The sequence below is a fragment of the Pseudorasbora parva genome, chromosome 23 (assembly GCF_024679245.1).
Source record: "Pseudorasbora parva isolate DD20220531a chromosome 23, ASM2467924v1, whole genome shotgun sequence".
NCBI classification, from domain to species: domain Eukaryota; kingdom Metazoa; phylum Chordata; class Actinopteri; order Cypriniformes; family Gobionidae; genus Pseudorasbora; species Pseudorasbora parva.
This window is the reverse complement of record NC_090194.1, coordinates 31,131,916-31,159,828: the sequence shown is the minus strand read 5'-3', so window position 1 is coordinate 31,159,828 and position 27,913 is coordinate 31,131,916. Positions and strand designations below refer to the sequence as shown.

The following is a 27,913-nucleotide window of genomic DNA, read 5'->3' as shown; positions in this document are numbered from 1 at the left end:
AAATATCTATAAAGATATGTAAATATCTTTTACAATATATATATATATTTTTTTTTTACAATTTTCTCTTGCAATAAATAAAGTCAAACTCCTCTTTGAATCTCCAGTGTTTGACTTTATTGGATCTTGACAGGGCTGGTGACATCAAACTAGCAGCCTTCTAGCTGAGGTTTTCTTTTTTGCATGCAGACACAGTCCACAAAAAGCCATGTGACAGTGAGACGAGCAAAACAGTGTAAAACGACATGTATGAAAAGGTATAAAATTGAACATTCACAGAAAAGCCACATTCCTAAATCTGAATCAAATGCAATAACACAGATTTTCAGGTGTCTAGTTCACAGACCAGCAGTGACACATTTAGAAGCTTTGCACAAATGTAATGCATAAAATTGCAAGTCACAAAAAAAAAAACTTGCATTGAGAAATATAGCAAACGCCAGTAATAATAATGTAATAAATCAAAATAAATGTTCTTGAGGCAACCGATAATAGCAACAGACTTAATGTCACATGACAGTCATTAGGTTTGCAGGTAGGTTTTTAATTAAAGCTGCTCCGTGAAGAGGCCGCAGTCTCACTGAATGAGGACATCAGTGAACATGAGCGGCTACCTGACACTCTGGGACATGTGCAGTGGCGTCAGCATCTCCTCAAAAATGGCCCCCTTTACGTTGGAGCCCCGCAGGTTCGCCTCCTGGAGGTCACAGCCGGACAGGTCACAGTTCTGTTGAACAAAAACACCAAACTGAAAAACACCAGACATGCCAAACTGCAAACAGAATGATTCAGAAACTAAACGGTTTGTCACCTCCAGATCAGTTCCTGCCAAAGTGGCACCCCGCAAGTTACAGTTCTTGAGTTTGGCGTTCTTCAGCGTGGCCACGCGGAGGTTTATACCCGTCATTTGACTGCCCTCCATATCCACCCCCTTTAGATTGGCACCTGTGAGGAAATTACAGATAATACATACTGGGAATATGAGATCCAAGAGAAGCAGTTCAGAAGTCAAGTGTGCTCTTTTTACCCTCTAGATTTGCTTTGAGTCCTGCAGGATCTTCAAAATTACAGCCTTTTAGAGACGCACCTTCTGCATTGGTGCAAAGCATTTTCACGCCCTGTAAATTGGCACCCTGGAAGAAAGCATGCGGAACAAAGAGAGTGAGAGTGGGTGAATGCCACAAAAACACCAAAAATAATTAAAAATAAATTCAAATATATAATATTTGGCATTAATAAAAAGACTTCAAAAATTGAAAAAATTAAGTGCATTTTCATCCAAGATTCTCATTACTGTAATGCATTTGAATGAATTTCTTTTATTGTTAATAGTTCCCATTATTCTACGATGTGACGATTATCATTAGTTTACAAATTTGATTTGATTCTCAGTACTGTAACATAGTACAAGTAAGCACTACTTTTCAAAAGCTTGGGGTCAGTTTTTCTTAAAGCTACACTGTGTGATATTTTCCTCCATCTAGCGGTGAAAAGGTATATGACTATCCAGTGAATATTAGTTTCTGTTCCTCTCCATTCTGATTTCGTTTTAACTCCTACGGTGGCCGATTTATTCCAAAATTAACATGGCAATCCCCCTCTTCACATTCGACACGGTGCCATCGAGTGTTAAAACGCGAAAGGTGAAGCTTGAATTTATGGGTATGTCCCTCTTTGGCTAATGTACTTTCAAGATGGAGGGGCAACATGGCGACCAGCATTCAAACCCCTCACCCGTATGTATTTTTAATGGCATATTATAAACTTACGAGAATACTTTATTACTAGAAAGAAGTAAATATACATTAATGAGCACATATATTTTTGAAAGAACTAAGTGTTTTTAGCTAAGAATAAACTTAAAAGGTTACACAGTGTAGCTTTAATACTTAAGTTCAGCAAGGACATTAAACTGATCAAACATGACATCAATTTATAATGATAAAAATATTCTACTTTTAATGTTACTTATTGAATAAAATAACTAAATAATAAATGTTTCTTAAGCAGCAAATCAGCATATTAGAATAATTTAGGAAGGATCGCGTGACACTGAAGACTGGAGTAATGATGCTGAAAATCACAGCAATAAATTACATTTTACTATTTACTAACTGTATAGAAGATAAAAACAGTAGAGTAAATGTTTTTAAAATATTATTATTTTTTAATTAATTTAAATAATATAGCTTTTATTTTAGTTATTACAGTAATTCAATTGTGCTAAGGTTAAGATAATGCAAAAAATCTTAATGGTCCAAAAATAGGCCTAATTTTCTTCAAACAAAATATACAAGTATATTTGATCAAATAAATGTAACCTTTTTAACTTTTTAAAACACTAAAACCTTGAAAAACCCAAACTTTTGAATGGTAGTTTAGTGAAAAATCGAATTGAAATAATATGAATTTACTTAAGTTATTATAGTAATGCAACTGTGTTAAACTGTTAAAAAATAATGCAAAAAATAAATATTAATGGTCCCAAAAAAAAGAAAAAAATATATTTATTTTATATATATTTAGCTTAGCCCACTAAGCCCAGTTCATTCACTATGGTACCAAACAGAGATCAAGTTAAAAGTGACCAAACACCTCCACGTTTCCCCTATTTAAATAAAGTTACACGAATAGTTGAACGATCAAGTATAGTGACACAAAATAAAACGTGGCACTTTTCTAAGTGGATTAAAAAGGAGAACATCCTCCCCCACATCTCCCCCTCCCTCTCTCATTTCTGTCAATGGGGAGAGGGGGAGATGTGAGGGAGGATGTTCCGGGGACAGAGGAAACAGCGCTGTACAGATAAGTAAATTGTGTGAAAAATACTGTTTTTTTACACGCAAAACATGAACTCATGTTATATTGCACACTGTAAACATAATCAAAGCTTCGAAAACATACAAAGAATGGGACCTTTAAATGGAAAACGTGGAGGTGTTTGGTCACTTCTAACTTGATCTCTGTTTGGTACCATAGTGAATGAACTGGGCTTAGTGGGCTAAGCTAAATGCTATCAGATCGTCACTGCGTGTCAGAGAGAAAATAGGCCTGATTTTCTTTAAGCAAAATGTAATTTAGTATTTTTTTTCTTTTGATTTTGTGGTGGATGACAGGTATATCCTACATCTAGATTGGCATTTGAGAGGTCTGCCCTCTCCAGGTTGGTACCACAGAGGTTGGCGTGTGTGAGGTTACAGCGGCTGAGGTTGGCCATCTTGAAGTTGATGTAACGAAGGTCAAGACGAGAGAGATCTGCCCCACTGAAATTCAGCCCCTGGGAGAAACAGTTCACGCATCTGAGGGACTGATATAAAGCACAGAATAAAATATAAAAGCAGTGCTTCCTACCTGACACCGAAGTTCTGATTTAGTTGGAGTGGCGAGCAGAAATCGCACAAACTCTTTGCGGGAGATGGGCGAGTGGTCTTCAGGAGGCTGGGAATTCTGTAGCAGGAGGAAAGACCCATCATTGTTATCTATTCCCAAGTCAACTTTATGTACATTTCTTTTCTTTTTTTTATTACCTTAATAACACCTTCAAGCTGCTCAGCAAGACGTTCGATTCCAAAGAAACGAGCTTCTTCAAGCACACCTGTACAAAATAGAGTTCCATATGTACTCGTTTAACATGAAAAGAGGCTAGCCAATCATAACAAAGGTACAGTAGCAAAAACAGTCTGGTTATACATAATGCTGGATCCGAAATCGCATACAGTCTGAGTTATAGACCGTTAAAAAAAAGATATCGATGACGCATCTTCACTACCTTCCACTGAAGAAAAGTCAACGTCTGAATAAGGTGTTGACATCTTGAGCAGATTTGGGAGAGCAGGAAGTAGAGCCATAATATCAAAAGCCTGCCCACACTCTCACAGATGGAGAACAAATTATGTCGATGTGAAAAAAACAGTTATGAAAATGTAGAAATGAAAGCCTAAGCTCCAACAACCTCCCGGAAATCCCCAAAAAAGTCTGTTAGTGCCTCAGTGTCAACTTCCATCTCAGCTGTCAATCAAGACGTCACAAGGGTCTTATAGCATCAAATAAATTCAAATTTATGGGAAAAAAAACAAACACCTGAAATGAAATCATTGTGATTTTAAATAGTTGTGATGTAATTTGATTGTTTAGTTTGTCTCGCGCCTATTAGAATACCCAAAAAGTAAACGTCAAAAGTATGCAATATTGATCCTACTTAAGTAAAGTACAGATACATGAAAAATGTGCGTAAGTAAAGTAACGAAGTATTTGTATTTCGTTACATTCCACCACTGCATTTCCCCTATAGTTTTTCGCCTGATATAGGGAAGTATTCGATTTCGGATGTAGGGTAAAGGTCAGAAAGAGAGTGGAAAATGCTCATGGAAAAATAAATGTTGTTTGGCGCATAAAAACCTTGCCTGACATTCTAAGTGGACATCAGGAACAAATCAAATGGGAGGAATACGTTTCTTCTTTCATTTTCATGCCTCTTACCCAGCCGATTGATGCCATCATTGATAATGAGCTGTCCATGTCTCAGGTAGTTTAATATGGGCTCAAAGTAATCTGGACTCCGATCAATGAGATACGCCCCTTGCTCGTCCTGTTTGTTTCCCCAAACATCTGCCAGGAGACAAAAGATTTTTTTTTAAAACTGCAGTATGAATACATGCAGCACATGTACGAGCAAACCTTTGAACATTAGATAAAAAACAATATCAGATCAGTGCTTACCTTTGTCTCTGAACATGTGAGCCAACATGCTCTCCGGTTCTTTGACCAAAGTGCTCCTAAAAATTAAAGGAAAGTGTTGAAGTGTTAAATTCATCACACAGAGCAGCTGTAGAGCGGATTAAATGGGTTGAGTGGGTGAATGTCACAAACGTATTTATTGTAAATACATACATAAATAAAAAACAATATTAATTTGAATTAAATCTACACTATGTAACTTTTCCATCCGTTAGAGGGCACCTATTCAAAACAAAGGCATAGTTTTTATGACGCCAAGTTTGAGCTCAGAATCTTGGGACATGTGGTCTTGGTCATGGATGTGATTATTAACGTTACTGTAGTGTAAAGCAGAGAAGGACCGAGTGTTGAGGAGCTGAGCAAGGCCGTTGGAGCGATTGTTACACAAACACACGGCTCACGAGCAGCGGGACTTTTATTATGACGGGACACAGCCGCCGGCGCCATTTCTGCTTTTTCCGGTCATGAGTATAAGGTAAAGCAGCTCTGTTTATCATATTAGATACATTTAAGTGTGTTTAAAATGATGTTATGACTTTACTCTGTGCGTTCGCTTAGCGGCTGCTGTGACATTTGTTCACACTGCTAAGAGAAAAGCGTTTCTGCAAAATAAACCGAGGGTAATGCAGATGAGACGCAGTTGACAGGCAACTCCCTCAGATGTCCCGGGTCCCTGGTTAAAATAACAATTTTCTCACAATTTACAAATAGTTTGAAACATTTGGGATATTGTAAGAACTCAACTGAACAATATATCTAACACTGGCCTAGTGGTTTTTGGATATTTTACTGCAAAAATACTACATAGTGCACCTTTAATAAAATAAGATTTTCATCAATGAGAAATAATTGTTTTTTATTTTCTCTACTGTAAACTTTTAATTCAATGGCTACTGACTTTCTCTTGTGCCATTATTTAAGAAACAATACTGTGATCTAGTCATGTGGTATGTGTTACTTTTTTCAGGCAGAATCAGGGAGTCATTTGCAATGACATTACATTTTTATAATCGTTTATTACATACACGTGTGTGTGTGTGTGTGTGTGTGTGTGTGTGTGTGTGTGTGTGTGTGTGTGTGTGTGTGCGCGCAATAAAACAGAAAAATTGTGGGATTTAAATGGCGCTCAGTGGAGAATGCAGATTTTTGAGCCATCAATGTGTTTGCTGAATGATTTGTAAGGATAGACACTTTAATAAAAAAAAATGAATTTTGAGTGCATTAATAAAAAAATGAGTGCATTAATAAAATAAGATTCACATTCTCCAAAAACATTATCAATACTGTAATGTATTCAGACATTTTCCTTTTAACAAAATAATTTCCATTATTCTCTGTGATGATGATTATATGCTAGAATAAAGTTAGAAACAATATTTTTTTATGTACATTAGAAAATTTAAAGACATGACAATAAAACAATAAATTAAAAATATTATTTATATGAATTTATACAACTTAATGCTAAAAAATCAATTAATTGAATCTAACATACAAGTTTGTGTTTATAGAATGTGTGCATTAATATACAGTATATGCATACATACCGGTATATTATATGCATGCAACCTTTTATGTTAGATGCTATTAATGCGATTATTATTCATTGCTGTTAATTAAACATGTATTGCTATTAATATAATTTCAATCATTTAATTTAAATAATATATTTCATTTCACATTACTGTAACAAGAATTCATAAATATAGGTTCATTCATTGTAATGAAAATCATGCAAAGAAAATAATAGTTTGTAATGCCTTAGGACAGATGATGGATTAGGATTACAGTTATGAGATTATTAGTGTGATGATCTGTTTTGTGTGCAGACATCACCGTGTGGTTGTGAACCGTCGGCCTCCCACATTGAGGGTGATCCAATCTGTGTGCGCCCAGGAATGAAACTCATGCGGACTGTCTGGGTTATTTGGTGGATCTGTGGGACATGATCAAATGAACAGATTAAAGGGTTAGTTCAACCCAAAAAATGTATTTGCCCATGATTTACTCACCCTCAAGTCATCCTAGGTGCATAAGACATTCTTCTTTCAGACGAATATAATCAGAGTTACATAAAAAATGTCCTGGCTCTTCCAAGCTTTATTAGGGCAGTGAATGGCTGTTTCTGTTCTGAAGCCCATAAAAGTTCATCAATCCATTATAAAAGTGCTCCAAATGCAGAAGCACAAAGGATAGAGCGAAACAAAACTTGGTTCTAGTGAGAACTAACATATTCGATCTCACCAGAGCTTCTTACATCATGCGCTGGAACGCCAGTCTGTGAATGCGTGTTCAGCAGTCAGCGGAAGTTAGTGATGACAGTGTGTAAAGTTTTAAATGTGGATATTTTTCTTCACTTCAGCAGACCTTTATTAACTCCATTATAAAGCTTGGAATAGCCAGGACATTTTTTTAATATAACTCTGATATCATTTTTGGATGAACTACCCCTTTAAGGCCACTGAAAACAGATCTTAAGACCAAAAAGATGTTATAATTTTAAACTCACCAACAAAAGAGTCTCCATCCGATATATACAAGACATCATCATCTCTGTTAACAGATTCAACAGCAAATGTTTTATGTTTATGATAATGTAAATAAACATAAGATAACTAGTTATTGTTCTTACCTGATGAGGGCTATATCATCGATAAGACCTCCTTTCCCATTGTATATGTTGGCAGCTTTTATTCCAAATTTTGTGCTTGCAACAGACAGTAGATCAGCAAGAGTTCCATAAACAGCCACCACCTGATAAAAGCCAAGAATGGAGCAACAGAGCAATGCTATTTATTCAGCAATATCTTGACAATAGATAACAACGCATACACACCTTCCCATTGTGTGAGGTTCCATTTACAAACAGCGTGACTCTTCTCATATCTAAGGGTTGTAAGGTGACTATTCGGTGTTTATTTATATTGTTTCAACTTTACGTTACTGTAAATCATCAAAGCATTTCCGATTATTGCAAAGGCTGTTTACTTCCGTAATGACTGCAGCAGCAGCCAATTAGAGACTTCGAAAACGGAGCGCAGCAGGGCAGGGAAGGTCTTTGGAAACATGAACAGAACACTGGACGGTGGGCGGGATTAGAGGACTGCGCGTCGCCTCTGATTGGTCAGGTACGAGGAGTCTAAATAATTTCGTAAATTAAAAGAAAATTCTCAAAACTTCTTGACATTCCAGATAAAGATTAAAAATTATATTGAGTTACTATATGGGTTAAAAAAAAAGTAAAGTAAAACGCTTTTATGCTATTTGTATGATGATTTTTTTTTTCTCGAGATACTTTTACTTGTATTATTTTATATATCATATTATTTATATATTATACTTCATATTTTTTTCTATTTGTTAGTCTATATATTTTTTTTAACATATGTTGGAAAATATTATTGTCATGCTCTACTGAACATGTCATGTTCTGGGACAACTACTTACCTTTCTCTCGTTTGATTCTTTCAAGAAAAAATATCGCCAAGACCGCTGACGAACCAACACATGGATGACCTGATCACGTGGTAATTTAGATACTTGCACCTTTATAGAATAAGTTTAATTTAATGACTTTCACAATATTTGACTAACAGCAACTAACTCCAAAATGTCATTAAATAATCATAGGATTGTATATTCAGGGAGCCCAAGAAAGAGGAGTTTCGGGTGTATTAAAAATGTCATACCATGTAAAACCACTTAAATGTGACAAAATTCAGCAGTCTTGAAAACCAGTGTTGACAACATCAGCAAGAATGCACAAGCTGACAAAAACGGACAGAAGCTCATTTCAGACATCATTAATTTATTTATCATACTGAATTTACAAAATTAAAAGAAAAAGCAACAATTGAAGAAACAGGTTTGTACATTTTAGTCCTTTCTGTCATTTATTTTTTGTTTGTTTTTGTTTTGTTTTTTAACAGTTTTGAATAGCAACCCACTGTACACAAGGCTTATGATGATATTTCTATATCTTTAAAAAGAAAAACAACCAAGATGCTCTGACTTTCCAATGACGACATTGGAGTAAGGCGAATCTTAGGTTGGACAAAGTGGACTTAAATGCAACCCTGCTACCCATCATCCCAATAGAGAGCAGCTCTCTTTCAACAAACACTACAGCAACACTAGTGCCAGAAGAGCTTCTAAATCCATTCGGCCACCCTCTGTCTTCTAGATCCACGTCAATGAGATTTACACTGATAACACACAATCTCAGTCGTCCTGTTGATTTCATGCACTAATCTGGGATCTGGGAGTGTCTGAATGTACATCTAAATCGTGCCACAATGAGACGTCTTATGGCAATGTAAAACTTACTGGACGACTTCATTAAAGCTTCAGTCAACAGCTCTGGAGTTAACAATATGAGAACAATGGGAAATGTGAAATGTCAACTCAAAAGGGCTAATGCTCGCATATGTGCGGTAACGATTATGCTCGACAACTTAAAGCTGAAAAACATAATTCTGAGGGGAACATTTCAACAAAAAGACAGTAAACAACTCAAAATGGTTCTTTACAGCCGCCCCTTTTCATAAACCGATGATTCCACATAAAAATGTGCTGTATACTAATAGTAACACTTGTCGACATTTCAAGCAGCGATAAACCTAGCTATCTACCGTGTATATTGTATTTCAGTATACATTATCAAGTTCCCTTGAGTGGTTTCAGCCTCGAGACGGTCAAGGGGAGGGACGCGGACAGGAAACACAGTAGTGTCCATTACAGTGAATTGTTGTAGTGGTGAGCGATGCCATTTCTATTGTATACGTTCGTCGTCAACGCCGCAAAAAGTGTCAAACGAATAAGAATAAAAATACTATGTTGACTGTGACAACTTCGACCTCTTCGGTTCTGGAATGAAATTCTTACAACAGAGTAAAACATTCACCTTCATTAGAATAGATATGACAATATCATACAGGGCAGGGTAAATAGTGTAATAAATATCTAAGCGCAGGACTAAAGCATTGGCTTTAAATGAAACAATAGTTAACAGTATTGACTGATGCCCTGAAAAGCCGGGAGTTTTTTGATGTTTGATGGGTGCAAAACGGGCAAGGGAGGCCCGGTCGCATCCTGCCCCAGTCCCGCTCGACGGGTGTCCCGAACGAAAGCTGGGCAGAGGACACGGAAGGCATGCCTTAGCTGCGGATGGGAGGCCCGGCAGGGTCCCTGTTGGGACGGGTGGGTAGGGAGGGAGGGTAACAGAGGGAGGCCAAGCGAGAGAAGAGAGGGATGTGAAACCGCAGAGATCAGGGAGGCTGGTGGCCTTAAACCCCATTAAAAAGTCTTCCGGTGGATGGCACGGGCGCGATCTTCCTCGTATTCTTTCTTGGAGACCCACATCTTCTTAAAGGTGTCGAGTGAAGCAAGGATAGAGCCCCTATATAAAGCATGAGGGAAAAACACCATAAAATACACCCAAACATTTTTAAAAAAGAATACATAAACCACTGTTCAAAAGTATGGGGAAGATAAGAAGACTTTTCTCGATGAACTGTGTATTCGTCATGCTAACTGTTGTTTCCATAACCCCAAAATGCCACTTTATTTTCACTGTTATTTTGTGTGTTTTAATTAGTGTGGTGGCTACTTGATTGTGTTACAAAAACTGCTAATAGCTTTAACTTGTATGCCTATTTATACATCATTATTAGTCATATTCATTCAATTTATGTGTTTAAGTAGATTAAAGTGAGACATTACTGTGAGGTCATTCAATTTTGTGGAATAACAAGGGCAACAACCTGCAGGTGCTGAAAAAAAAGTCTCAGTTAATCGAGCACGGTACACACAAAAACATTTTTTTTAGACAAACAAACAGGAAACATAATTGGATAGTTAAGTGCTAGTCTTTATTGGTCAGGTGCCGTTGGAAAAGATGTGTCTTAAGATGCTTTTTGAAAATGGCTACAGATTCAGCTGCATGAATTAAGATCGGCAGGTCATTCCACCAGGTGGGAACGGTCCAGGAAAAGGTCCGTGAGAGAGATTTCATGCCTCTTTGGGATAGAACCACGAGGTGTTGTTCACTTGCAGAACGCAAGCTTCTGGAGGGTATGTAAGTCTGAACAAGCGAGTCTAGGTATAATGGTGCAGAGCCGGTGGATGCTTTGTAGGCAAGCACCAGTGCTTTGAATTTGATGCGAGCGGCCATTGGCAACCAGTGCAAACTGATGAGGAGAGGCGTGACGTGCGTTCTCTTTGGCTCGTTAAAGACAACTCTCGCCGCTGTAGCATACTATGCTATGGTATTTCCGCTTTTTCCGGTCATGAGTATAAGGTAAAGCAGCTCAGTTTATCGTATTAGATACATTTAAGTGTGTTTAAAATGATGTTATGACGTTACTCTGTGCGTACGCTCAGCGCTGCTGTGACTTGTTTACACTGCTAAGAGAAAAATGCTTCTGCCAAAAAAAAAAACAGAGTAACGCAGATATGACGCGATTGACAGGCGACTCCCTCAGACACTATGCTCAGACATCCCAGCTCCTTAGTTAAAATAGCAATTTTCTCACAATTTACAAATAGTTGAAAACATTTGGGATATTGTAAGTACTCAACTGAACAAAATATATAACACTGACCTAGTGGTTTTTGGATATTTTACTGCAAAAATACTACATAGTGCACCTTTAAATAGTTAAATAAAATAAAAAATAAAACATTTTGCTGTGGTACAGAAATTGGTACAGAGTAACGTCAAATTTGTATGGTATTGGTACGGACTACTGGAATTGCTACACTTTACAGCAGATCAAATCCTTGGTTAATATTGGACAATCAACATATGTTTAATTCAAATGTTCACTTAATTTTTAATATCTGGCCACATCGTTATGATAGAAATGCTACAGTCGATGAACAAGAACACGCTGACATCAAAACATTCAAACTCGAGGGGTTAAATTTTATTTTGAAATCACGATGAACAGGTTGTATATTAAGAAACATAATGTATTCTCTTGTATTGGTGTAGGTTTATAATCATTTAACTAACAAATCAGATTAAATGGCGCATATTGCGTTCCCAGATTATAGAACTATGCTATCATTAAAACATCATGCAGCCTTTAAAAAACGGTCTAATAGCACGGTTCATGAATTCTCCTCAGTGGAATGCGCCACTTCCGGTATTTTGAGTACCCTATTTTCCGGACTATAAGTCACTCTGGAGTATAAGTCTCATCAGTCAAAAAATGCGTCATGAGGAAAAAAAACATATATAAGTCGCACTGGACTATAAGTCGCATAAGGGCAGAAGCAGAGCGGGATCCGCGCGCGCATGCATAACCAAGCAGAAGAAAGAAAGTTTGAAGTGAGTGAGAAACTTATGAGGGACTGGCAAAAAGCAGATGTTACTTTAACTGTAATGAAGAAAACAAAGAAAGCTAATCGCGGACTGTAAGCAAGATGGCCAGAGCTGAAGGAACGAGTCCATAGATGCTTGAACTCTCTGCCGGGAGTGAATCGTGTTTTGGCTGCATATTTTACTACATGCAGTTTGTAATTTGCAGAATAAGATTTTCTTTATGGGGCATTTTGTTTGTGTTCAGTCTTTCAAAGTTGTTGTCTTTAAGTTAATATTTCAGTTAGGAGTTTTTTTCTTTCTGTTTTCAGTTATTTTTTTCAGGGGTAGGCTACAGGAGCAGCATAGAGCACCCTCTCGTGGCTATACGTTTAATCTTGTCAGTATGAATTCAATTTGATATACAAGTCGCAGGACCAGCCAAACTATGAAAAAAAGTGTGACTTTTAGTCCGGAAAAAATGGTATTTAATTTAATCAAGGAATTCTGACAGCACCTAATAAAAGTATAAATTTCTTAAAATAAAAAAAATACTGACCCCAAACTTTTGAACAGTAAAAAACTTTGTTCTTACCCTATCCATGTGGAATAAAGTCTCTCCTGTGGTGCAGATATCTGAAACAAGGAGAAAAATCATTATTTAGCTACACAGTTCTCTCATGTCAAGCAAGCTTTTCTTAGATGTGGCAGTCACCTTAATTTTAACATCTTTGGGTGCGAGTTTCTTCACTTCGCTTAACAACCGGTCTCCAAAACCTGCGAGAACCAAGAAGACAGACTTTGAGTTTTGCCTCTGGATGGGGAACTGAAAGAAGATCTCTCGACTGATATATTCGCTCTACCTTTGAGGAGTGTTGAGCCGCCAGACAGCACTATGTTTGAGAAGAGGGTGCGTCGGAGATCCATGTCTGACTTCTGAATGGCGAAGGCCAACACCTCATGAATACCCTCACTCTCATCTCCAATCAGATCAGGCCTGAAGAGAAGCTCTGGAGCCCTGAACCGCGCTGGGCCGATCTGTGAGACAAACAGCTGTGAGTAACACTGGTTTACATGAAAACTGGCCAGTCAATTTGAAATTGAAAAGTGACACTATTAACTTTCTTAATACACAATTCTGGTGTCGTCTTGAACAATTCTAGCCTGGATGCCAGCCGAACTTAGATCCGCCCACAACATTTGAGCTCGGGCAGTTCGGTCTGGACTTGATCCATAGAGGAGTAATTATGCCTGAACAGAAACTGTTCAGACCAAGCCTGCAGTACCCCTCTCAGAAACTGAAGCTTTCGCGCCTTGATCGCCCCCCGGTGACCGGTCCCAGTGTAGCCGCCCCTTCGTGTTTTCTAATGGACGCGAGGCAAACTAAATAATAAAAGTACACTTAAAATATTTTTTCCCCAAATTTAGTTTATGTCACTGAAGGCAGTTATCATCACAATGATTTAATTTCAAGTGTTTTTAAAATAAGTTTAGTTTTAGAGCTTTAGCTTTAATTTCTACATGTCCATAACTGTTTATTTCACACCAACATAATTATTTAACATAACATAATATAATAATGTTCTGCATCTGTGCGTGTGGGCGGGCTTTTGATATTGCAGCTGTACTTCCTGCTCTACTTCGGTCCCGAAATCACTACTGCGCAGATTCAGTCCCAAGATGTAAGCGCTGTGCAGGCTGCCTGAAAGCTTCAAATCTGCCAAGCGGAAACAGATGATGTCGTGTCATTAATATTTTTTTACGGTCTATGGTTCAGACCAATGAAACTGGTGGAGGGCTTTAGATGATGATGGACAGTAACGTAATCAATTGCGCTTTGCTGAATTTGTTCTAATCCTAAACGGAGAGCTTGTTTGTATATGTTTGTATATGCATATGCAGCAAGTGGGGAAAAAACACCCGGGGTAGTAGAGGCTGTCTGCTTTGCTAATGGGCACACTCGCGCATATGAGGGTGACAGGTCACAGGAGTCGCACTGTCAGACACAGCTGAATGTTGACGCGTCTTGCAGTGAAGATGGCAGAAAGCGCAGAGCCCAACTCGACCGCAGCAGAGAAATCGATTTAAACCCTCCAAAATCTAAAAAGCCTAAAAATCCTTCTGGGGTTCTCCAGAAGAAAAAAAAAAGGCGTTTGGGGGTAAAATGTGTTATTTTGGCAAGGTTGCCTGCTAAAATTCACATTCCTGGGTTTATATTAACATAATTGAGGTTGATTCACTTCAACCCACGGACGTGGAAAACAACCTTCGGGAAAACGGCAGACTTGGCAACAAGTTCTGTTGACTTTTGACAACTAACGTTATGCGTCGCTTCGTTGCTCTGATTGGTTGTAGGTCTATCCAATTGAGGCTTTCCTGGTTCGGTTGAAACGCCCCATAATCACAGCCCAATGGAGCAGTATCAGACTCATATTCTGACTAGAATTGAGTATGACCACGTCAGGATGGAACTATTCATGCAACAACGCATTTTTTTTCTAACAATGCATTTTTTTTTCCAAAGAAGAAAAAAATGCCACATTATGGAAGGTTATGAATGCCTTTTAATTTTGACTTGAACCTGAAACTACTGAACTTCAATAAAACTAGGATATGATACATAATTTTATGACCATTTAGTTGGGGTGTGGCAAGACGCTGAGCTCACGAGTATTTTTAAGAAATCCTTAATGACAAAATTCATGACTGGACACATACAATAGTTTACAACTGAAGCGAGCGTTTTCCAACTGAATTAAATGGCTTTTATTTCTATAAGAAAAATCAAAGCCTCAGTGGACGATTTAATGTAAAAGTAGCGGTGGCATTTTCTATGCTAATTTCCCACTCACGCTTGCGATACCGCCAAACGGCTTTTCACTCGACGAGAAATCTAGTCACATTTTAATATCATCACGCCCCTACCATTTTGCATACATCATCTGCTGGTAATGTGATTCTTACATCTAGAGTGCTTCCGTCGGGTAGGGTGTATTGTGCTTTTTCAGTTTCTAAAGTTTCATCCTTCTGGGGGTTGAGGGAAAGGTAGCAGGCTCTCTGGAAAGCAAATAGAACAGCATTTTTTTATAGTTTATTCAACATGAAACATCTAGATCATAATTGTCATTATGAAGTAACCGCCAAGAACATGTCATATAAACCCAGACGTAGATTCTCGTACCTCCTTGACGGTACGAACGACCTCGAACTCTGCAGAAGTGTGGAAATCGTAGCCTTCCTTGCGCAGGAGGAGGCGAAGGTATCGGGAGACGTCGCGTCCGGCGATGTCCACACGCATAATGGAATGTGGAATGGCGAACCCCTCGTATATTGGGACAGCATGTGTCACACCATCCCCAGCATCCAGGACCACACCTGTGGTTCGGCCCGTGGCGTATCTGTCAGGCAGGAAACAAGTTTGCATGAGAGAGGGAATATGAGGCGTGATATCAGGAAGGAGGACACCAAAAGCTCTGAACTCACAAACTGAGCACCGCCTGCATGGAGATAAACAGCGCCGGCACGTTGAAGGTCTCGAAGAAAACCTCTGCCGCCCGTTCACGGTTTTTACTGGGATTCAGTGGTGCTTCAGTCAACAGTACAGGATGCTGAAAGATACATAAAATATATAAATGTCTGGACAATATAGCACAAGTACAAATCTTAAAAATAAGAAAATAAAGCTGCTATATTATATATATATATATATAGAAAAACTTAATATAAAACAATATAAACATTTGATAAAAAGGTTATTTAAGGTTAAAATTGTATTTATTAATTTATCCAAAAATAATTATTAGATAAAAACGTTTAACTTAAATTGTTTCCTTGAACACTAACAGAAATAAGTAAGCTATGTTGAAGCACAAAAAAAAAAAAGCCAAACTGAAATATTTCAAATAAGCAAAAACAAATATATAAAAAACAAAACTTCATAGCAAAATTAGTCAAACTAAAATGGTAACTAAAATATATAAAAGCTAATTTAAAGAATTAATAAATACTACAATAATTGATTGGTGATGATTAATACAATCAAAATGAAGATAAATTAAATCCGCACCTCCTCAGAGAAGGTCTGCAGCTGTTCCTTTGAGTACACGTACTGCCAGATTCGCTCCATGTCATTCCAGTCTTTCACGATGCCGTGTTCCATGGGATAGCGCACAGACAGCAGCCCCCTGTGCTCCTGCATATGACATATGAAGAACACAATGTTTTTACATGATTCCAAGCAGCTTAAAGGCAGCATGAAATCAAAACTGCCCCTTTAATTCGTATGCTATAATAAATTTTGTCTTCTGATGACAAGCACAAAATATTATTAATCAATAGCATCACAGGTTTAGTTCTCCCAAAAATGAAAATTATGTCGTTAATTACTCACCATCACATCGTTCCAACCCTTTAAGACTTTCGTTCATATTCGGAAAACAAATTATGATATTTTTGATGATATCCAAGAGCTCTCTCACCCCACATTGACTGCAACATTATTACCGCTTTCAAGGTCCAGAAAGGTAGTACTTTATTTATTTTTAATCGCCCATGGCCATGCGGCTACAGTGGTTCAACCGTAATCTTATGAAGCGACAAGAACAGTTTTCGTACAACAAAAAGAAGAAGAAGGTATTCTCTTCTGCTATTCATGTTGTTGGGCTATTCAGCTTTTCCGAGTTTTATGGCAGAACGGCGTCTCCCTATTGGCTGATCACCACATGCATACGTTGTGGCGCTTATGTGAATCGCGTAGTAAAATGACACGAAAGAGAAGAGATTGTTGAATAAAGTTGTTAGTTATTGTTGTTGTTTTTTTTGTACAAAAAGTGTTCTGATAACTTTATAACATTAAAGCTGAACAAATGTAGTCACATGGACTATTTTTACAATGTCTTCACTACCTTTCTGGACCTCGAAACCTCAGATTTCATCCAAAAGATCTTAATTTGTGTTCCGAAGCTGAACGAAGGTCTTACGGGTTTGGACGGCATGAGGGTGAGTAGGTAATGACAATATTTTCATTTTTGGGTGAACTAGCCCTTTAAATCAACCCCATATAATATTTACTGAATACTAGGTATGCACCGATAGGATCTTTTGGGCCGATACCTATTTTAACAAACAATTATCGGCCAATTCTGATACCAATATTTGTCACTTTCCCTCTTATTTTTGAAATTGTCATTAAAATAGATAGTGTTTTGATCATGTTTTAAATCGGCAAAGATAATAAAAATAAATAGAAAAAAAAAAAACATACATTAACATATGGCCTACTAGCTAGTTTATTGCTGCATTATCAAATAATTTCTAATGAACATACACTGGATCCATTTAACATTAAGCAGGCCAACATAAATACATAAATACAAGAGAACAAGATACAATGGTAGGTTTAACGTTAAATAACACTGAATATTCTTCACTGTATAAGTTAAATACATATACTGTTATTACATTGAAACGTAATTAAAAACATTAATATATTTCAGTCAAAATTACTTTGTTAAAATGAACTTTTATTTTGACAGGTTGCCGTGAAGACCTTCGAGTTCCTCTGTGTGTTTATGATATGATGACAGATTTTGTTGAATGAAACAAAAAAATGCTCATGATGTGACTGGAGACGGATTTATATGTCCTTATATATTGAGGTGGCTGAGGCGGAAAAAACACAGTGCTTCAGTGTGTGTAAAGAAAAGGAAACCGCGCATCTGCGGTAATCACACAGAGAAACATTTCTATTTGCGGCTTACTATTCACAGACACTAGTATATATAACGATTTGATTTAGGTGTACTGACCTACATTTTATTTATTCATCAAAGCGTTGACAAATACCGTAACATTCCGCATTATACAGTAAATTTCATTTTTATGACTGGACTGCATCTGCCTTTTCCGCATAGTGGAAATGAATCCTTATGAAAGTTACAAAAGTTATTTAGTCAAGAGTAGTGAGGAACTTTTTTTTTTGATTAACATTAAAACGCAGACAGTAGTGCAGCAGGAATATTACATTATGATCTTGGATTATGCAACAGACATTATATAGCTCAGTGCCTTCATGCATTTTATTAATAAACCACTGGTTTGTTATATCGGCCTTTTTCATGCTACAGACGATATGCCGACGGTAGTTAATTGATTAAAATTTGGCCGTTAAATATCGGCGGCCGATACATCGGTGCATCTCTACCAAAAATACTGTTACACATTACGGAAATGTAATGTATTGTGAGTGTCAAGATAACACACATACTACTTCAAATAAAAAGTTTTACCTCAGCTTTGGGTCCAATAAACAGATCACCCTCAAGGGCACCAGCCATCACCCGAACATGCTTGGGTCGCCCCACACTAGAAATAAACCAGTCTCATTAATACATCATCACATTCAAAACACATTATATTACTAAAAGCTTTTGGTTTTTTTTAAACAATAGTTTAAAAGTTTTGGGTCTGTACGATGTCTTTCTGTTTTTGAAAGAAGTCTCACCAAGCTTGCATTTATCTGATATTTATACAATAATATTTTGAAATATTATTACAGTTTAAAATATATCTTTGCTATTTTAATATCATTTAAAAAGTAATTTAATCCTGTGTAGCAAAGCTGAATTTTCAATGTCATTACTCCAGTCTTCGGTTTCACATGATTCTGCTGAAATCATTCTAATATGATGATTTGATGTTGAAGATTTTTCTTTCTTTTTTCTATCAATGTTGATAACAGTTGTGCTGCCTAACATTTTTGTGGTAACCATGGTACATTTATTTCCAGGATTCTTTGACTAGAAAGCTCAAAAGAACAGCATTTATTTGAAACAGAAATCTTTTATAAGATTATAAATGTGTTTACTGTCACTTTTGATCAATTTAATGAAACCTTGCTAAATAAAATTATTAATTTATTTTAAAGAGACAAAGCTTGAGCCCAATACTTTGAAGGTTATTTCAATGTAGTAATGCTCAATTGTTACTCACTAATTTGGGAAACAGTATTTAGGAATCTGATCTCCAGCAAAGCCAGCCTTAATAACTCCAGAACCCTGTAAGAGAATAGGGGGAAAAAATATGAAACTACAATATGAACTACAAAATGTAAACTGTAATAATTAAATTTGAACTATAAAAGCTCAAACAGTGAATGTGTTGTAAATGAATCATCTAAGTTAATGAAATCCCTCCTTGTTTGATCTTGAGTCATGAGACAAAGCTGGAGGGAGCAACAAGAAACTCAACCAGCAAAAACCTCCAGAAGAGACACCATGTGAGAAAACATCCCAGTATTCTCTGAAAAACCACTAACATTTACTAAGTTTTCCAAATTTCAGCAACCTGTCAAAGTGACTCATTCACTGAGGCTTTGAGGTAACAGAACTTCCACCTTAATTCTTATTAAAGGTTGAAGCTTAACAGTTCTCCATCTATTGCTCCAGTCTTTTGTTAAAATCAATTTTGTAATTCATATAAAGTATTTCAAACTATGAAATGTGGCTGTAGATACAAGGCGGGGTCACAGACAGCCATCTTGGCAACAATAACAACTCTAGCTAAAATATAGGTTTTTATGTGATAGATATTATTTGACAACCATGCGCCTTGCAAGATTTCAATAATATGAATAAAGTGGAATCATTTGTTTCACATTTGAGTAATTAATTAAAAGCACCACATAAATGAGTGACAAGTCATCTTTATACCGATGCATCATACCGAGCAGCGAATGGCTCAGGATAACGCATTTAAGACAGATGCACGGTTATGCTTTACATGATGTAGTGTTTAGATGTGCACCACTGTGCAGAATAAATACAACCCTAAACACATCTCACTTAGCATTGGCCGGCTAGCGCAGGCTCTGGCACAATGGCATTAGCTTTAGCCTGTTAGCACAGACTGGGTGTGGAGGGCTGCTGACATCATACTTACATTATCAATCACAACCGGCTGGTTGGCTATAATATCATACGACTCCATTTTCAGCCTGCGCTTGTGTGCGTATTTCGATCAACTCGTTTGCAATAAGCACAGTTTATGATTTTCTGTTCATGTAAATAAAAAATAACCGTCGCTGCTTGGCAGTAAAACCACAGGCTGAGCGGCGATGCGTCGTCAACCGAACCTCACTGTGGAGGGAGCCAATCAAACTCACGTAACGAGGATATGACTGACAGCTCATTTAGCCAATAGTCAGTCGGCGCAGTTCGAAGGCGCAGTTTGACAACCTCTTTAGACGTACACAAAATAAAAATTGTAGTGTATACATTTTTTTAACGTGTGTAATTTAATAAATGTATTTATTAGTGCTGGGAAATCAATTAATCGCGATTAATCGCACCCGAAATTAATAGTTCGTGTTTACATATGTGTGCATGCACACACACATGCATGTATATATTTAATATATAACATATTTATTTAGTATTTATATGTTATGCTCTTATAAATACATTGAAAATACAGTGGCTTTAAGTTTTAGTTTTTTTAGGGTCAAAATAATGGAGAGGATAATAACGCACAACTGCAGTAGCAGAGTGGAAGCTATTTTAAAAACCATGATAAATATTGAATAAGCGAAGTGCATTTTAAACAATTAGCCAATATACTTAATTTAATTTTTAGTCTTATTTAAGCATTCTCTTACAACAATTGAGGCTAAATACAAGGTTAAACATCAAACGGATATTTTAGCACGTTTGTGATATTTATTTTGTCAACCGGAAGTGGATTTTCCGGAAGTTGTTCTTCATGAGGTTGTTATTCTGTCCTCCGAGAAATTGAAAGTGTCAAATCAGCCAGAGATCCAAACTAAACGACTATTAGAAAAATTTAATCTACAAAACATCTTCAGGTGAGGATCTACATTTTAATTCAGTTAACAATGGTGGCTAAAGAGCTCGTTTTGACATGTTTATAGCTGTAAAAACTTAAATGTTGAGTTATGGGGCTGTTTGGTTTGGTTTACAATGTCGTTCCAAATGAAAATTGTGTTGAATTAAAACAGAATTTATATCTGAGAAATGTTCACTTACCTGACATTCATACGTGTTCACCGCAAGCCCTGATTAACACAAAAATAATAATGAAAATGATAATGTAATAACAAAACCTTTATAGCGCATCTTTCATATAAAGACAGACGTTAGAAGAATGAAGATCTTATAATTATCAAGCGATTGGTCATACAATATCTTATACTGTATTTAAAAATACATTTCATTGAATTTAATAATTTCTGTACTGTAAATTATACTGACCACCCTAATATAAGATCAATCATGATATGCTTGTAGCTCCAAGTATTATTAAATGAAAAATGCAATATCGCAGATATTCTTGTATTTTAGTCTAAAGATCACTGTTAACAGGTGTTGTACACTGAGCCTGCTCTGGCTCACTCATGTTTGAGCTGGAGACCGTGGATCAAACCTGACACAAGATGGCCTGTGTAGATGAACCTCCAGAGAAGTGAGTTTCTCCATTTGTTGTGAATCACAGGTTAATAGTCCTATCTTAGTTATGCACTCACTAACATGTTGTCCAACGACAGGCACTGCTGGGTGTGTTTTGCCACAGAGAAAGAGGATCGAGCTGCAGAATGGGTCAGTCCGTGCCGGTGTAAGGGCTGCACAAAGTGGATCCATCAGTCTTGCTTACAGCGTTGGCTCGATGAAAAACAGAAGGGGAACAGCGGTGGAGCCGTCAGCTGTCCGCAGTGTGGCACGGAATATCATATAGTTTTCCCCAAAATGGGTATTTATACTTAACCTTTTTGAAGGGAGACTTACGGATAGCGTTTTCCTCTTTCGTTGTAGGTCTTGTCATAGATTCGTATTTTTTTTGCATATTTTTATCATTGCCCATTTATAAAAAATATTCTGGATAATTTTCACATGATAACATCTGTGTTATCTATTATATACTATTTCAAAATCATTTTTGTTAACTGAAAAAAACTTTAAATAAATTAAAATATAAATATTAGATGAAAAACTTAAATGTAAATAAAATAATTAATACTGAAGTGCTGGTTGAAATACTTAAACTAATCAAATATAAATATTAGATGAAAAACATAAAAGTAAAACATGTAAATGAACATAATGAACAGTGAACAAATACTGAAATAAGTGTAAGTTGATTTAAACTCAAAAACAATTTAAAAATCTATTAAAATATTTTTTGTTAACTGAAATAAAGCTGAGATAAATTATAAATATTATATTAAAAACTTTTCACTTCAAATAAAATAAGTTTGCTGAAATACTAAAAAGTCTGAAACCCAATTTTTTATTAAAGCTAAACTATCAAAAATATTTGTTGAAATAAAGCCAATATAATTATTAGATTAAAAAAACTTAAATTGAAATACTGAAATAAAATAAGTGTAAAACTATCAAAAATTATTAACTTTTTAATATATATATATATATATATATATATATATATATATATATTTAATATTTATATATATATATATATATATATATATATATATATATATATATATATATATATATATATATATATATATATATTTAAAAAAAATGTTTTAACTGAAATAAAATAAGTGTAAAAGTATTAAAATTAGTAAAACTTAAAAAAAACATAAATGTAATATGAAAATTGAAAATACTGAAAATTAAGAAGAAATTACACATTTTAAAATGAAAATACTAAAGTGCAATTGAAATATGTAAAGTAATAAAATAGAAATATTAGACGAAAAGCATAAAAGTAGAACATGTAAATGAACATTTAAATACTGAAATAAGTATAAGTTGAATGACTGAAATTATTTAAACTCAAAAACAAATAAATCAACTATTAAAATAGTTTTTTGTTAAAGGTGCACTATGCAACTTGGTCTTGGCTCCTTGGTTAAAATAGCAATTTTCTCCCAATTTACAAATAGTTGGAAACATCTGGGATATTGTAGGTACTCAACTGAACAAAATATATAACACTAGCCTAGTGGTTTTTAGATATTTTACTGCAAAAATACTACATAGTGCACCTTTAACTGAAATGAAGCTGAGCTAAATTATAAATATTAGATGAAAAACTTTTCACGTCAAATAAAATAAAAGTGCTCACAATGAAATACTGTAAATGAAAATTGAAATACTAAAGTGCAGGTTGAAATACTTAAACTAAGAAAATAGAAATATTAGATGAAACATGAAAGTAAAACATGTAAATGAACATTTAAATACTGAAATAAGTGTAAGTTGAAGGACTAAAATTATTTAAACTCAAAAACAAATAAAAAAGCTAAGCTATTGAAATATTTTTTGTTAACTGAAATAAAGCTGAGCTAAATTATAAATATTAGATGCAAAACTTAAACAAAAAATTACCTTTAAATAAAATAAGTGTGAAATGACTAAAACCCAATTTTTTTATGAAAGCTAAACTATCAAAAATATTTGTTAATTGGAATAAAGCCAATATAATGATTAGATTAAAAAAAAACTAAAATTGAAATACTGAAAAAAAATAAGTGCAAGTTAAAATACTAACATTTTTAAAAAATTTATAAATATATAAATATATATATATTTTTATATATATAAATATATATATATATATATATTTTTTCACTGAAATAAATGAAAATATAAATATTAGATGAAAAACTTAAATGTAAATGAAAATTGAAATACTGAAGTGCAGGTTTAAATACTAAAAATACATTTTTAACTGAATAAAAATAAAATAAAAATTGCAAAAGCAAAACAAAATTATGTAATGTCTGACAAGCTGAAATTAAAATGAAAATGTTCACAATAAATATTCAAAATATTTATAATTACTCTTAAAAGTGATGGGAAGGCCTAGTAACCAACCCTCAGAATTTGTCCTCTATAGTGTTTTATAATACTCGTTTACACTTATCGTTTAAGTACATTATCATTTATTACATTTTTGACATATTAGCTCAGTGCACAGATGCTGTGTGGGCTTACTAATGATTAATATTCCGACATTCTGTTTGGCTGTTATTTTGGTCATTTGTTAAATGTGTGGTTTTGTTGGTGTTCCAGGGCCTCTGGTGTACTTCCTCCAGCAGGTGGATCGAGCTCTGTCCAGGGCGAGTCCGTTCGCTGCGGCTGGAGTCGTGGTGGGCACCGTTTACTGGTCGGCCGTGACCTATGGTGCCGTCACGGTAATGCAGGTGCGTTACAGGCAGAAGGAAGAGAGGAGCTTGGCTCTCCTTGGCTCTTTTGAACACTTCTTCTTCTTCTCTGCTTTTAGGTGGTGGGGCATAAGAAGGGTCTGGATGTGATGGAGCGTGCGGATCCTCTCTTCCTGCTAATGGGTTTACCCACCATCCCCGTCATGCTGGTACTAGGGAAAATGATTCGCTGGGAGGATTATGTGGTGCGGCTCTGGCAGCGACACTCTTCCAAGCTTCAGATCTTCAGCGGGCTTGTACCTGGTATGTGGAAGACGCGGTTAAACTTGGCAGTAGTTCATTTTTATTGACGACTAAAACTATTAAAAATTATTTCTGTTAATTGAAATTAAACCTAAATAATATAACTTTAAAAAACCAAATGACTAAAACTAAAATGAAAGCTTATATTTTTATTTTTCAGGTTTCATTTTATTTTAGTTTGTCATTTTGTTTTTGTCATTATTATTTTTTTTAAACTATTAAAATTAGGTTTAATTAATTTTTATAATTTTCAGTTAATTTCGTTGAAAGACTACAAAAAATTGTAAATACAATTACAAAACTGAAAAGAAAAAAGCTAAATATTATTGACTACATATATTATTAAAATAAATATGATTACAAACATAAAATGACTAAAACCTAAGCTAAAATTAAAATGAAAGCTTTTATTTTTATCATTAAAAGCTTTTCATTTTGATTTTAGTTTACGTTTTAGTCATTTTGTTATTTGCTTTTGTCATTATTTTTTAAGAACAATTGTCATCATTATGTTTATATTTTTAGTTAATTTGTTGAAGTACTTAAATTACTCAAATTAAAACTGAAATAACATAAATTTAACCTAAATATAATTGTTTAAAAAAAAAAAAACATTTAAACTAAAATTGATAGAAAGCATGTATTTTTATATTGCCAGTTTTCATTTTAATTTAAGTTTGTCACTTTATTGGCTTTTGTGATATTTATTTATTTTAAACTATATATTTAGCTTTATTTTTTACAAAAATTTCCTTTTATTTTTATATTTTCAGTTTCAGTGAAGTACTTAAAGGTGGGGTAAGTGCTTTCTGGTAACCGTTGTTGATATTTCAAATCACCAAATCAAACACGCCCCTACTCCCAAAAAGGGTCTTGCCCCTATTTTGATAGCTCCGCCCCCCGCATACGTAACCCAGGCAACGACTATGGCAGAATCTGTGTGTTACTAATCCATGTCGAATATTCAATGAAAAAGTGACCTCTTCCATCACAAAAACACAAACCGTTCTCATGAACAACTCGATAGAACACGAGCCGACAGTCCAACTAACGAATATTACAGTTATGACAAGATTAGCATTATAGCGATCACAAAAACACAAACTGTTCTCATGAAACACTCGATAGTACACAAGCACGACAGTCCAGCTAACAACATATTACAATTATGACCAGATAAGGGTCATATAGATCATGAAAAGAGGAAACAAACATGTATTCGGAGTATAGTATCTTACTTGTCGGACATAATTTGTGAGCTGAAGCTTGAAGCACACGGTGATGAGATTTAGACGCTCCATACGGTGTGGAAATGAACGGGTCTTTATCATCGCTGAAGTGAGCCACAATATGATCGCAAATGAACAAACAAGTGAACAGGACACACGAGCATATTCAAGCAAAAGCAGCATATATTAGGCTAGTTCTCGGCTAATGTCCATCATGTGTGACTCGTGTGTTTTGAATAATGACGTGCACTGAGCGAGAGCGAGCGCTCTTCTCACCATCAATAGTAGACACGCCCCTTACCTGCTGATTGGCTACACATTTGCTATTCCACTCGGCCCGAGTCCTTTTTCTGAAACGGTTTTGAAATAACACTTACCCCACCTTTAAATAACAAAAATTAAAACTGAAAAGAAAATGAAAGATAAATATAAAATAACACGCTTAAACTAAAATAAAAGCTTTTATTTTTATAATGTCAGTTTTCATTTTTGTTTAATTTGTCATTTAAAAAATATATTTAGCATTATTTTTTACTATACTATATTTTAGTACTTCAAGGAATTCACTTTAATTTGTACTTTTTCAGTTAATTTGTGTGAAGTAACAAAATGACTAAAATACTAAATATAATGTCTTTTTTTTACTTTGTTTTAAAATAAAAACTCATTTAAAATATTATAATATTTTATATAAAATTACACTGATTAATCAAAAAAATAAAATATTGACAATAAATTCTCACCCTCTCATTCTAAACCCATCTTAATATCTATAAATATTTGGTGGCTAGCTAATTTTTGGGGGAACTGCTCCTTTAAAGCATCGTAGAAATTATGATTTACGGTCATAATCATACTGTCAGCTTATAACAATAATAATGAACCATTTTTGAAGCACAAAATATCATTTGTTTGCACAGGGGTGGGTCGTGCTTTGCCCCGCGCCCCAGCAGAAGGGAGTTACGGAGGAGACCATCTCTCTGTGTCTCGAACCCTGTGCGGCGCCCTCATCTTCCCCTCCATCGCCAGCCTGGTGGGCCGTCTCCTGTTCCGCAGAGTCCCGTCAAACCTGCAGCGCACTATCCTGGTGAGAGTCGAGAGGGCTGAGAGCCTACCATACAACCTGGAATTACATTAGCAAGCGCGAAGCCTAACCAAGTTTTCCTCTTCCAGGGTGGCATTGCCTTCGTGGTGATCAAGGGAGTGCTGAAAGTGTATTTCAAACAGCAGCAGTACCTCATCCAGGCCAACAGACACATCCTGAATTACCCTGAGCCTGAGGGACGAGCAGACGGCGCTGTTGATGACGACAATGAAGACAGCAGCAATGAATGAAGAGGATCCCCTTGAACAAATGCACTGTAGTATAGGATTTGCAGAATAAAAATACATATTTACGGATGTTTAAAGATAACATTTTTCAGCTTCCATGGCTCTAATATAGCACAAACACGTTTGCTATGTGTAATTATAATGCAATGATGGCTGAAATTCTTTCATCTGTGAGGAACTTACGGGGGTGTTTGTGCTTGTAATAGCAACATACACCTTCAGATGGCGCCAAATACAAAGCTGGTAACTGCACTGCGCACTGATGTCTGTGGTGAAGAAAGACGTTGTAATTTATGCTGCAAATGTACCAGCAGAATCATGTAATGAGAATGAGTTGACTGATTCTAAAAGGCAATACGCACTTGCTCTTTAAAGGCAATTACAAATAAAGGATATTAAACCCAGAAACGTTGACTTTGATGCATTACTGTAATCGTTTTCGATAAACAACCTGAACAAAAAAAAAATCTGTTTGCATATCTGGGCAAATCTTGAGACCTGTCATCAGAGGTCATATTCAAAATCAAAAGAGATTTAAATTTGTTTTATATCAGGCATATATTTTGAGTACAAAACAAAACAAAACCAATTTTTAGGAATATCAAGATTGGTTGCAATGTTACATTTTTTTCCAGGAGGTACAGCATGGAAAGAAAAAACTGGATCATTCCACTCCAAGAGTAAAAAGAAAGATAAGAAGTTCTATTCTGCATGAAGATATTAATAATAATAATAATAGATTTTATTTATAATGCACTTTTAATTCTGAAGAATCTCAAAGTGCAACAAAGGGAGAAACAACAAATAAAAAAGAAAAAAAAGATTAACAAGTAAAAATAAAGAATACTACAAACAATCAAC

General features: G+C 35.5%; 3 protein-coding genes across 3 annotated transcripts; 1 reads left to right on the top strand and 2 right to left on the bottom strand.

Moving 5' to 3' along the window:
• Nucleotides 1-100: 100 nt before the first annotated feature.
• kctd9b (potassium channel tetramerization domain containing 9b) lies at nucleotides 101-7,788 on the bottom strand. Its single transcript, XM_067432932.1, has 12 exons — nucleotides 7,574-7,788; nucleotides 7,370-7,491; nucleotides 7,247-7,290; nucleotides 6,574-6,673; nucleotides 4,720-4,775; nucleotides 4,480-4,608; nucleotides 3,528-3,595; nucleotides 3,352-3,447; nucleotides 3,128-3,277; nucleotides 1,028-1,133; nucleotides 812-945; nucleotides 101-727 (listed from the first exon to the last, which is right to left on the bottom strand). Exons 1-12 carry the CDS (start codon nucleotides 7,619-7,621, stop codon nucleotides 611-613), a joined length of 1,170 nt encoding a protein of 389 aa, XP_067289033.1. The 5' UTR covers nucleotides 7,622-7,788; the 3' UTR covers nucleotides 101-610.
• Nucleotides 7,789-8,528: 740 nt separating this feature from the next.
• On the bottom strand, nucleotides 8,529-20,181 carry actr1b (actin related protein 1B). The gene is made up of 11 exons (XM_067433924.1): nucleotides 19,979-20,181; nucleotides 19,031-19,095; nucleotides 18,328-18,403; nucleotides 16,107-16,232; nucleotides 15,524-15,648; nucleotides 15,222-15,438; nucleotides 15,005-15,097; nucleotides 12,904-13,078; nucleotides 12,756-12,817; nucleotides 12,636-12,676; nucleotides 8,529-10,135 (listed from the first exon to the last, which is right to left on the bottom strand). Exons 1-11 carry the CDS (start codon nucleotides 20,024-20,026, stop codon nucleotides 10,033-10,035), a joined length of 1,131 nt encoding a protein of 376 aa, XP_067290025.1. The 5' UTR covers nucleotides 20,027-20,181; the 3' UTR covers nucleotides 8,529-10,032.
• A 572-nt stretch (nucleotides 20,182-20,753) lies between these two features.
• marchf5l (membrane-associated ring finger (C3HC4) 5, like) lies at nucleotides 20,754-27,460 on the top strand. The gene is made up of 7 exons (XM_067432761.1): nucleotides 20,754-20,900; nucleotides 21,418-21,517; nucleotides 21,600-21,802; nucleotides 24,097-24,227; nucleotides 24,308-24,491; nucleotides 26,641-26,807; nucleotides 26,894-27,460. The coding sequence occupies exons 2-7, from the start codon at nucleotides 21,489-21,491 to the stop codon at nucleotides 27,053-27,055; spliced, it is 876 nt and encodes a 291-aa protein (XP_067288862.1). The 5' UTR covers nucleotides 20,754-20,900; nucleotides 21,418-21,488; the 3' UTR covers nucleotides 27,056-27,460.
• The last annotated feature ends 453 nt before the right edge of the window (nucleotides 27,461-27,913 follow it).

Bases quoted from the DNA above. Each gene is read 5' to 3' on its own strand.
- marchf5l (XM_067432761.1), top strand. From the start codon at position 21,489: ATGGCCTGTGTAGATGAACCTCCAGAGAA. The intron at 21,518-21,599 runs GTGAGTTTCTCC...GTCCAACGACAG, and splicing joins GTAGATGAACCTCCAGAGAA to GCACTGCTGGGTGTGTTTTG. The intron at 24,492-26,640 runs GTATGTGGAAGA...TTGTTTGCACAG, and splicing joins CTTCAGCGGGCTTGTACCTG to GGGTGGGTCGTGCTTTGCCC.
- kctd9b (XM_067432932.1), bottom strand. From the start codon at position 7,621: ATGAGAAGAGTCACGCTGTTTGTAAATGGAACCTCACACAATGGGAAG. The intron at 3,596-4,479 runs GTAAGAGGCATG...TATTTTGTACAG, and splicing joins TGATGGCATCAATCGGCTGG to GTGTGCTTGAAGAAGCTCGT. The intron at 3,448-3,527 runs GTAATAAAAAAA...CTCCTGCTACAG, and splicing joins AGCTTGAAGGTGTTATTAAG to AATTCCCAGCCTCCTGAAGA.
- actr1b (XM_067433924.1), bottom strand. From the start codon at position 20,026: ATGGAGTCGTATGATATTATAGCCAACCAGCCGGTTGTGATTGATAAT. The intron at 12,818-12,903 runs GTAGAGCGAATA...TGGTTCTCGCAG, and splicing joins CGGCTCAACACTCCTCAAAG to GTTTTGGAGACCGGTTGTTA. The intron at 10,136-12,635 runs GTAAGAACAAAG...TGCTTTATATAG, and splicing joins CTTTATTCCACATGGATAGG to GGGCTCTATCCTTGCTTCAC.